This window comes from Lynx rufus, unplaced genomic scaffold (genome assembly GCF_022079265.1).
Source record: "Lynx rufus isolate CCGP_SWC_20201006 ecotype Redwood Valley unplaced genomic scaffold, mLynRuf1.p SCAF_2, whole genome shotgun sequence".
Taxonomy (NCBI): domain Eukaryota; kingdom Metazoa; phylum Chordata; class Mammalia; order Carnivora; family Felidae; genus Lynx; species Lynx rufus.
The window spans coordinates 184,147,693-184,159,586 of NW_025814834.1; the positions used below are offsets into that span (position 1 = coordinate 184,147,693).

At 47.2% G+C, this 11,894-nt stretch overlaps 1 protein-coding gene across 1 annotated transcript in view; it reads left to right on the plus strand.

Moving 5' to 3' along the window:
- AGBL4 (AGBL carboxypeptidase 4) overlaps positions 1-9,552 on the plus strand; it is a 1,304,809-nt gene extending 1,295,257 nt beyond the window's left edge. The window contains exons 12-13 of the mRNA XM_047082354.1: positions 2,998-3,094; positions 9,383-9,552. Coding sequence (XP_046938310.1) covers positions 2,998-3,094; positions 9,383-9,503 — 218 coding nt within the window. The 3' untranslated portion in view covers positions 9,504-9,552. The remainder of the gene's footprint in view (positions 1-2,997; positions 3,095-9,382) is intronic.
- The last annotated feature ends 2,342 nt before the right edge of the window (positions 9,553-11,894 follow it).

Here is an 11,894-nt window from a genome sequence, read left to right on the forward strand (position 1 = left end):
AGAGAGGGGAAACCATATGCACCTTGTTAAAAGACCCTCAGGTTCACATGCTACCTACCTCACTCTCAGGCCACAGGATTCCAGGTCACTTATGCAGATTTTCCTTCTTTACAGTGTCCTCTTCTGCAAAATATGTGTAGAATGGTACTTTGACCTTGCAGGGTTGTGGTGGGGACTGGTGATAGTAACTACACTGTGCAGCACACGGGGAGAGCGCTAAAATAAACGGTTGTGAAGATGACAAGGCAGCAGCCTGCTCGGTGATATAGTCAGTGGGACATGCTAGTTTCCTCCTCCTGACTGGCCACTGTGCTCATCTAATTCTTCTTTCTCTAACCCCATCCCTGTCACTCTTCCTCCCAGCATACATATGGGAGGAGCCCAACGAATGTTAGAATGAATGAATGAATGAATGGGAGTGAACAGTACATGCCCAAACCCTTGTTACCTGTTACAGGGTCCCGGAAGTACCAGAGTTACTGACACCTGCCCCTTAGTTCAAACAGCTCTGAGTGGAAGTCCCCAAATCAGTCTGGGTTTCACACCATCCTAGCCAAGCCCCCCTGCTTCTGTGATTTGGGGGTCCTGACCCCACCTGCCGTCTGTTCCGACCCCCCACCAGAAACAGATCAGTGAGCCACAGAAGAATATGTGGAAGATGACATTGTCAGCGTCTAGGCTATCCGGTGATGTTTGTTGGCAATGCAAAGTCGGGAGCTCCGCATTCTCTCTCTCTATTGGACAATATATTGGAAAGGCTTCAGCCAGAAGAGTTAGTGCCCTCTCCTTGTCTGGGTCCTAAATCCTTGTCCTAAGACAGCTTGTTTTAACTGCAGATGTTTGATTCGTCTCTCCCCTCCTCCCACCCAGTTCCCGTATCTTGCTTGACTCAAACAGGGTCGTTGCAGTAAGTAGCCTGGCGTGAGACCTTCAGGATTTGAGGGATCTGTAACATGGTAGGAGAGGCAAGGGAAAGAGGGTGCCCCAGACAAGTCCACCTTTAAAACCCTGTCTTTCAAACAGGGCTCATCTGAAAACGATCAGCACTTCACAGGGGAACATTTTACTGGCAGCCTGACTCCGTTTCCTTGCAAGGTTCAAGAGCTTTGCTAACGCAGATTTCTTCTAGGGTGGCTTTGAGTCTGGCTGCCAAGGCAGGCTGGGGAGGATGGGCTCACACTTCCCTCGTCCCCCACTGTCTCACTTATTTCGTCAGCACCCATGTGTCAGTCACGCACCGCAGCACAGGCCTGGTGAGGTGGCTCTTGCTCACATTTCATGGGTGCAGGGACCCAGGCTCAGGAGGACGGAGTTGCTTACAGGAGACTGTTCTAGGGCTCTCCTGCTGTGTAACACACTTCCCCCAGATGGAGCATTTAAAACACCAGCTCTTCCCTCATGCTTTCTGTGGGTCCAAAATTTGCGGAGGGCGCCATCGAGTGGTCTTAGTTTGGAGCCCGCGGCGCAGTTGCTGGAGCGGGAACAGCAGTGTGCTGGTGGCACCGTGGGCTGGCGGGAGTCTCCCTTTGGCCGGGTCACCGCACAGTGGCAGGGCCTCCACCTGCAACCCCTCTGTGGGCTAGTCTGGGCTGCCTCACAGCATGGTGGCCTCAGCGCAGCAGGACTGCTTGCATGGAGGTGCAGGACCCTAGCTGGAGTAGTCCAGCAGGCCAGGGACAAGTGACATCTCCTTTACTGACCTTGCCTCAGAAGGCCCACAGTGTCACTTTGACCACTTCTGCCATTCTTGTGGTCACAAGTGAGTCACAAGCCCACCCAGGTCCAAAGAGAGGAGACATAGACCACACTTCTCGGTGGAAGGAGGGTCAAAGTCATAGCATAGAATAACACGTGAGCTAGGAAATATCGTTGCAGACATTTTTAGAAAATACAATGTGCCATACGCAGAATGTGGCAGAGCCAGGATTTGGATTAGATGCATCTGATTCCAAGATTTCTGCTATACTTTTTTAGTCCAGTCCACAGGGACCTCTCCTCTCCTCTGCACCCCTGTAGTCTTACTGTCAGCACACACAGTGGTGATTTGGTCTCCCCAAGCCAGCTGGAGCCTGACTAGGTTAAAAGGAGCAGACCAGGGTCTGCTGGTTGGAGAGGCCATGCCTAATGCCAGCTTGTGAACTCTTTAAAGAAGGGGACAGAGAAGGTCGGTCACATGCAGAGGAAGAAAGCAGGTGGCGGCCCCAGAGCACAGCCAGCCTGCGGCACATCTCAGTGTCATAAACGACTTGTCTGGTGTTTTTCCTCCTCCCACCAGGCACTGGCCTGGGATGACTCAGCCCTTGACAGAAAAGGTGCCTTCAGGATGGGAAACAGCCCAGGGTGGTGGAACGTTCACTGCTCTGGAGTCAGACATTCCTGAATTGGAGTCCTGGCTCTACCATTGCCTAAGTTAGGCAGCCTTGGACAAGTACCTTAACCTCCCAGAGCAAAAGGGAGATTAAGATGCCTTCCCCACAGGATTGTTTAAAGTGTATAAGTAAACAAAGTAGTAGTGCCATGCCAGGAACATAGTAGGTGCTCCATAAATGCTACTTTCCGTGTCCTGGGCCATGTCCTACCCCAGCCTGGGGACTTCCTGAAGATGGTGGTGAAACTCATTTCACTGTTCCACGAACACTAGTCAGAGCGCGGAAGCCCAGTGAGCCCCAGAGGGACACAGTATGTTCCAAAAGCCAGGAAGAGAGCTTTGAGGTAAGATGACCCAGACCCATATCCTGGTTCCTCTCCTTTCTAGTCCTGTGACCTTGGGCAAATTATTTAACTTCTTTGTACCTTGATTTCCTCATCTGTGAAATGAGGAAAAGAATAGTGTCGAAAATTGTGTGAAGATCAAAAAAGGCAGTACATAGAAAAAGCTTAGAATGGTGATTCTAGGTGGTATTGCTGCCTCTATTACGGTTATCATTTTTATTACCAGCCCTCTTTTTTCTGACTCAGTCTCCTTTCAAAGTTGCTCCTTGACGCACACTATTGCAGATATGAAGCTGGGACGGAATGTGGCAAGAACATTTTTGGATTATTACCGGCTGAACCCCCTGGTCGAGAAAGTGGCAATTCCCATGCCGAGGCTGCGGTAAGTGACAGGGCAGAACTGTGTGGCTCACGTTCTGTTGAACCAGCTTTGTGTCCAGGGTCAACTTCCTTGGCTTCTCTCTGGCCCTCAGTTTCCTATCGGTGGCATGGGAAAGATAATCCCTGCTCTGCCACAGAGTGTATGGGGCAGAAGAATTTAACAGCATGTTTTCTGACTATAAAGTATCGTCACAGTGTCAGACAGTGTGGGGTGGTCACGTTTCCGGGTCTAACGTGGGAGTCCACGGGGATGGGAGTTGCTGGGGAACTGAGCGCAGTTATTGTTCTAAGTTAGTCTGGGTGTCTCCATGTGCTACTTCATCTGGTTGCTCATCCTCTAGAATTCCTATTTCATCTAGGCTCATAAAGTCTCTGATCCTTCCATTTTCACATCTGTATAGTGGGGACGGTGGCATTCACCTGGAAGGTTATTATGAGATGTGTGTTAAAGCACCCTACATATTGTCAGACATACACATATCCCCTTAGAACATGATAGTCCCTCAAGATGCAAAGGTTTAGGGCTGGGAAGGACATACACCTAAGAAGTTTTACATCAGGTCTTCTGATGGAGTCAATATTTTGGGCCAGTGAGGAGAGAAGGTCAGGGGATAAGTATCCTTCTGGAGAGCTAGACCAGAGCCCAAAGTGCTGGGCATTCCCATGCTTCCTGGAAGTAAGCCCAGTGAGCATTTGGACAGTGACATCCAATGGCATCTGGAATTGTGCTGGCCCTGCCTTACCTCTTGGCCTCATTTCCTACTCTCTAGTGATCCAGCCTCCCTAAAGGACAGAATGATGTCCAACTTACTTCTGCCAGACCAGTCTTCCCACTGACCTTGCCCATGACCTTGTCCATATGCTTTGCTGCCTTAGGGCCTTTGCACTGATGCACCTTCCTCCACACCCTATTATTAAGAAAAACAGTATTAATCACTGTTATCTATTGAGCAAAGCACTTTTTGTACATGATCTTATTTATTCCTCATATATATTATATTCCCCATATTACAAATGAGGAAAAGAAAGCTCAGAAAGGTGAAGAGAATTGTGTGAGGTCAAAGAGATTTTGGCAGAGGCAGGATTTGACCTAGGATTTTTTTTCATTCCAAAGCTAGACTAAAATCGGGTTAAGTTCCAGCTTAAGCAGGAAGTCTTTGTCACTATCAGTGTGTGTTCAAATTCTGTCTCAGGCTCATCCTAACTGTGGGATCTTAGGCAAGTTCCTTGGCCTCTTGAAACCTCTCTCTACCATAAAGTGGGGGCAATAACTGAAGTCTCTCAAGATGGTTTTAAAAATTAGATGCAAGCTTGGTGTTGTGCCTGGCAGTCCATAGCTGCTCAATAAATGTTTCTGTCTCCTCTGGCTTCTGGGTTGCAACCCCAGATGTCCAACCAGTTTATCATGGCCTGGCGCAAGTCCCTGGACTCCTCTGGTTGGGCTGGAAGATCTCTCCCAGGGCTACCTTCCACCATGATGTGAGTCCCATGTCTGCACACAGAGTCTACAGAACAACGTACTCTGGCTCATACTGTGTCTCAGATTATTCGCTAATCATCTAGGGTATTTGTGCCCCCCATCCTATTCCTGGTGGATTAAAAACTCCTTCAGGAGGATCATGTCTGTTTCTTCTCTGTGCTTCCACAGTGCCTAGGCCGCACTGAGCCTGCATGCTGAGCCTGTATTCATTCCCTCATTCATTCACTCAGGAAAACCAGCACTTTATGCCAGGCCCTGGGGGGAGAGAGGTGCTTGAATGAGTAAGTGATTAGGGCTTGACCTGCCTGCCTTTGAGGAGCTCACCTCTAGAGGAAAGTGCTCAGTTCATTCTTAGAAGTCATTCTTGATTGGTTAAAGTTCTCAAAAATTCAAAGCTTTAGAACACTCAAAAAAATTCTTAGAATCTCATTTACAAGTTAATTTGGGGATTGTCTCTTTCAGGTCCTCTGTCAGCCTGAATAAAATTATTTTGATCCCTTAGACTTCTTTTTTTAAAATTTTTTTTCAACGTTTTTATTTATTTTTGGGACAGAGAGAGACAGAGCATGAATTGGGGAGGGGCAGAGAGAGAGGGAGACACAGAATCGGAAACAGGCTCCAGGCTCTGAGCCATCAGCCCAGAGCCTGACGCGGGGCTCGAACTCACGGACCGCGAGATCGTGACCTGGCTGAAGTCGGGCGCTTAACCGACTGCGCCACCCAGGCGCCCCCTTTTTTTTTTTTAATTTTTTTTTCAACGTTTTTATTTATTTTTGGGACAGAGAGAGACAGAGCATGAATTGGGGAGGGGCAGAGAGAGAGGGAGACACAGAATGATCCCTTAGACTTCTTTCTAGCTTGTTGCACTGTCGGTGAAATGGTGTTGACACTGGGGGAGACTAGCAATCGTTCAGGCCCTCTTCATAATGCAGATGAGGAAGCTGAGGCCCAGGGGGCACACAGCACTGGTCACAACCAGGACTAGAGCCCCAGCCCCATGACCCCCAGGCTGCTGTTCTCAGCATCAGTTAGCAAAGAGTTCCTCCAGATGGCCAGGACGTGGGAACCTGAAACTGGATGGAAAGGATGCAAGGAACTCTCGGGGCCCTGGGTTCAACCTTTCACTGGACCTCTTTGCTCTAAGCTTTGGAGCCTCTTTAGAAAAGAGCTGGAGATTCACTCCTCAAAATTACCAGCCTTGAAGACTTGAGGTAAACGCACCCACCCTTAAATTTAAAACAAAACAAACTCCCTCTCCATCCTCACGTCTCACACCTCAGTCTCATCAAACTATGAGTATCACTGAACTCTCAGTTGGTCAGCAGGCCTTGAGAAATGAATTGCCAGGAGGACACAGGCTCTGATTTGGGACTTGAGCTTGTCCCCTTTTTTGGTATTATTTTCCACCCAAGCATCAAATAATATAAGTGGAAGAGTAGTTCTGATTTTAAAGGAAAATTACATGTTTTGACTCAAAATTAATCTTTGTTTTCTCTCATCTCTGTGGATAATCATAATATGTCAGTTTACACCCATGTGCTGGTGGGAGCCTATTGGGTGCCAGGCCACCCTTCAGAGAGGGTCCCTTGGGTGGGTCAGCAGTGTGGGCCCAAAAGCATAGCCTCAGGGATGTGGCCTTGATGACCAAAGCTGAGACCACACACTTCTCTGGACCACAGTAACATAGCTACAGAACTAAAGCTGAAAAGGTCCCATCAAGGTGGATGAAAATGAGAAAAAATGAACAGGACAGGTGAGCCTCTGTGGGGAGACAGAGCATGAGTGTGGAAGGTGGGCTGGTCTCTGAGTGTGGGGTGGACTCAGGCTCAGGGACAGGCTGGGAAGGCCAGATCCATGGTGGAGTTTTAATGTGTACGTTGATGGGTGGGAATGATCAGCTATTCAACACACTGGAGTCCACCATGTGCCAGGCTGTGCCCTGGGTATTAGGGGACATAGAGAGCCCCCACCCATCAGGAGCCTAGATTACAGAGAAAGGCATGTAACATGACAAGATACCAAACAGTGTGGGAAAGTGCTCAGCTACATATCAGGTTATACTCCCTCTCAAAAACCTTCCAAGGCTCCCCATTACCTTCAGGGTAGTGTTCCAGTTCCTCTTCTTGCTATTCAAAGCTCTGGCTTACAACTTGAGTTTCATTCACAGCTTGCCAGCACACCTCTTCCCCTGTGAGCACCCTCTCCACCCCATCTGCTTCCTACCACTTTACACCTCATGCTTCAGTATGAACAGATCAACTGCGTCCATGCTTCTATGTCTTTGTTCATCCTTTTTTTCCTCTTCCTGGAATGTTCTTCCATTTTGTCTCTAGATGGTGAATTCCTATATACTTTTCAAGTCCAGTGGAAACATCACACCTCTGCTTCACTGTCCCTGTTCTCCACCTTAGATAGACCTGCTTCCTCTTTACTGGATACCTAACTGCATTTTGCACACACCTGTAGCATTGCATGTCCCATAGAGTATTGTCATGGCACTTTGCACATCTGGTTTCTCCACTAGACAGGTTTCTCCTTAAGGGGCTACGTTGGGTCACTCCTGTATCTTTAGTGCACAGTGCACAGCCTAGCAGGGAGTAAACCCTAAATAAGCCCCAAATGTATGAATTCTAGAATGGTAAAACTGAAGAAGCCCCTAAGAATTATTGACTTCAGCCCCTTCACGTTTAGGAAAGAACAGTGACAGCCAACCAGAAATTCCCTTCCCATCTGGCCAGCATTTGCAGCCAGCAGGACTATCCCAAGGAGGCTTCAGGGAGGAAGTGGGGTTTGAACTTGCTTTTAAAGGACATGTAGCTCTTAAATGGGTGAAACAGAAAAAGGAGAGAGGGTGTTCCATGTTGGAGATAGGGTGGAAGGCAGGAGGTGGGGCCTAAAAAGACACATTCTGAGGCAATGACATTCTGATGTTTAGAGCAATGGAGATGGTAAGGAGAAGACCAAAAGTTCATTTTTACTCATCCAACACTCCTCAACCTCCTAATCCATGCCAGGCCTGAATTTTGCTCAGGAGTTCTAAAGAAAGAGCAAATGCATTAAACTCACAATCTAGTGAGAAAAACAGATAGGAAAAGAACTACCTAGAAAATGGTGTACCAAGGGTGAGGCACAAAGTACTGCAGGAGACTTGAGGAGGAAGAAGCTTATTTTCTGGGAAGTCTGCTTCCCAAGTGAGTCTGGAGAGGTGGAAGTAGGCATTATAGGAAGAGGAACAGAGGCCCGGATGTATAGGGTATTTGCCTTCCAATGCCTTTTCGCTCTCTTTGCCCCCATCTTCAGTTACAGAAGCTCTTTATCAGTCATTTGCACATTCACACTCCTCCATGGCCACTGCATGCCTTCTCTCATGCCACCATCTACCTAGGGCTGCCCCGCTTGTGATTGTACTGATCTTGCCTCTCTAGGGGAAGTACACCCTCCTTTATCCCCATGAAAACATACCCATCTACTTCTCATGCTCCCTTTGGCATTAAGAACCACAGCCCTCAATGACATATGAATGGCACCCTGTAATTTGCAAAGCTCTCCCCTAATACCCATTTACCAGAGTCTATGAGGCAGGAAGGACATGGGCTCTTTTCCCTATTTTAGAAATGAAGAAACGGAAGATAGAAGGGAGGGGACTTCAAGAGCACATTGCCTGTAAACAACATTACAAGCGGGTACTCTGTGTTGTAAATGGGTCCTGAGGCCTAGGAGTATCTCGTCCATGCTAGACAGCTTTGGCAGGTTAGCTGGGTCCTGCAGTGAGTGGAATTTCCAACAGCGAGGCCTCCTGGTCTGGGAGAGATGTTGGGGCAAGGTGTCCCTTTTGTGTACTGCCACCTTTTACATTTTGACCTTATTCATGACTCCTCAACAATGAAGGAAAATGGGTACCCCAAGGTCAGAGTGTGAGGGGCTCCAGAAAGTTGCTTCTTCAGTCCTAACTCAAACAGCCCAAGAGAGATTCTGTATGTATGGCGTTCACCACTTTCTTTTCGTGCTTTGTAATTCTTATTATTTTGTGTATTTTGTGCAACTGTCTCCTTTACTAAATTGTAAGCAACTTGATGACAACATCAATGTCTGACTCATCTTTGTCGTCTCCAGAGGCCATGGGACCATACCTAATATCCAGCACCATGACTTTGTAAATTACAGCAGGCAAAGAGAGACTGCTGTAGGTACATTTACTCATATCATTTCACCTCACAACAGCCCTGCGAGATTGCAATATTTTATCCCCATTTTACAAATAAAGCCCATAGAGGTTAAATAACTTTCCCAAGATAACACCTCTCATACATAGCCGACCTGGGAACTCTGGTGAGTTCTTCCTGGCTCTAAAGCCTACCCTTTCCACTGCAAACAAATCTTAGTCCAATACATGAATGAATGGCACATCAGCTCATCAGCCAACAACATAACAAACAAGGTCCTATATGAGGGAAAATGCAAAAATGGATAAAACTTGGTCCCTGTCTGCAAAGGAGCTCATAGTCTAGCAGGTGAGCCTAACAGAGAGAAGGCAGGTACTGAAGAATAGTGTTAAGGGCATTGAGTTGGGTGCTCGGTCCTGAGACTCAAGTATACATCCATCCATCTAGCAGTCCTTTGTTGAGTTTTGATGCCTGCTTTGAACCAGACCCTGGGTTGGGTTTCTGGGACACAGAGAAGAGGAAGACAAGCCACTGCTCCCAGGAAGTCAAAATTCAGTGGGGGAGATAGACACGCACAGAAAAGATTTCAATCTGGTGTATATATGTGCTGTCTTTCTTCTGTCTTTCTGTTATCTCCTCTTTGCAGGAAAGAAAAGCCCCCTCCCTACAAGTACCCACTCACGCGGGGCCCAGCCAGGAACCACCCCAACGGCAAAGGGGACAAGAAGAGCTCAGTGAACCACAAAGACCCTTCAAACTCTTTTTAAGGACATGGAGTCCAGGGAGGTCTTGTGGAGGCGGGAGCATGCATTTTCTGCTGGGGCATGAAATTAATCACCCTTCTCTAGTTTCCAAAATAAGGGGTGTGAGATAATGAATAAGCTAGGGAAAGGGAAGGAAAATATGAGAAATTTCATCCTCAGTTTTCCCTTTTACCAATGGAAAATCAATTGTGGGACTTCAGCATAAGGCTCAGGAACAAAATAGGAGGCTCAAACCACTCAAGTACAGATGCTATTTTCCACAACACAGAGATCCTCACAGGAAGAGGAAAAGCTACACACCCCTTTTGAGAGGTTTGTCACATCTCAGGTCAGTGCTTTTGAAGCCCCTTTACCTTTTAAAGTTGTAGAGCTACTTTGGGACTAGGTGATGGTTGTTTACAGTTTTAGAAGTGCACTGTCCGTGCTCACTGATCCAAAACACCATCAACAACACATACAACCCAAAGACGAATGTACTGCTGGGAACAATGGGACAGAATTTTTGAAATCACAGCGGTCTGAGGCATATTGTCACTGTGCCTATCAGCTGCATGCATTTCCCAATGACCTGGGGAGCTTAACTGAAACCTTAGCTCCAAAGACAAAAAGTATTGGTCACTGCTTCCAAAAGGTCTATCATGGTTCACATCGCCAGATTCCAGTGTCACACCTGGCCACTGAAGACGTGGGCATGGATACTCTGCGATGGGGGGAGGCTGGTCGCCAGGTAAAGGAGATGTAGAAGGCAAGAGAATGCACCCCCCCCCCCGCCCCGCCAAGGCAAGGGGATGATAAAATAAATCAGCAGCAGTAGCAATTCCCAAGGTGGGAAAGCTAAATCTTGTGCATTTTTCTAAAGAGTAAAGTGCCTTTGTATGATGAATGGGTCCAGGGGAGTCTGCTCCCTTCCTGTCTGTGAAGCAGCAGGCTGAGTCACCATGACAGCCTGCTAATTAAAATGACCTCCCGGAAATGAGGATTTGGAGATAGGGAGAGGAAGGGAGGCTCAAGGGAGATAGGGCCTTTAGCACAAAGCTCCAGTTAAGCATTCTTTTGCTTTGGGTTGGAGATTTTTAAAGTTTGTTGCAAAAATGGAAAGCAAAGCTTATTCTCTCTTTGCTTATTGGTTTTCAGAAATGATAACAAAGAACCACATGTTAGTTGGCTACAAATGTTGTGTTGTATATACAGCTTCTCCTCTGGGTTCTTATTGTCCAGAGGGACACAAATAAAGTGGTTTATGCAGCTCTTCTGTTGCTCTGAATGTTCTTGGCGCCCTTCCCTTTAGGTCTTCCACTCCCGCAAGAACCAGCCAGCCAACCCAATCTGGTGTAACTCGCACTTTGCTGTCAGGGGCTCTGTCATCAGGATGAGGATGAACAGTCAAGACTTGACTTTCCAGCAGTTCTTGTGTCAGAGTCCTGGGGAGTTTAGCTGAGTGCAACCAGCTCAATGTGAGCCAAGAGCATGGCAGGTCTTTCAGAAATGACAGCGTCTCTGGAGACAGCATGAACAGAGGCAGGCTGCAGAAAATAGGCATGGTGACAGTCCAGATCTATTTTTCCTGGTCAGACTGTTTCCATAATGTTGTGGCCATATTTAGGCCCCCCACTTTTTAAAAACTGCATTCATTAATTGGATCACAGGCCTCACAACGCGAGGCATGCTGGCGGGTTAAAACTCTGGGATCTAACTCTGCATCCAAACCCTGTTTCTGTCTTTTAACATCTGTGTGATCTTGGGCAAGCTATTTTATCTGTCTGAATCTTAGTTTCCTCACCTGTAAGACGGTAACAGTGAGACCTGCCTTATTACAGTTGTTACGTAGGTTTAACAAACTGAGGGCTGGGAAGTGTCAGCAAGGGTGGTCAATAAGAGACAGCTGTATTATTTGGGATATGACCAAGATGGTGAGGTGTCTGCAAATAATTTCCCATTGAAAACAGATGAGGAGATGAGCTGTTTATCCCTGAGATGAAAAATAAGAGGGAGCGGAAGTAGGAAAGTGAGATCACAATGTCTAAAAAGCTGAAAGAACATCTTGGACGTTCTTTTTGTCCAAAAGAAACAAACCTGTTCTGTGTTGCCAAAGGTAAGAACCAAATCCAGAATGGGAAGCAGGCTCCAGTCTCAATAAGACAGATGTCAGCTCAAAAAATGAGGAAAACTTTCTAGCGAATAGTTTCTGGCCAATGGATGGGCTTTGTAGGGAGACAGCAAGCTCCCCGTTATCAGATGTGTGCAAACAGTCTTAATGAACATCTTTCATGGAAGAAATGGAAAGGGCTCCTTCCCTGGGAGGATGCTGGATGCTCTGTGACATCATCTCCTGGTCTATAACTCTGGAGGGGAATGGCATGAGGCAGGTGATTACATTCTTGATGTCAAAGAATG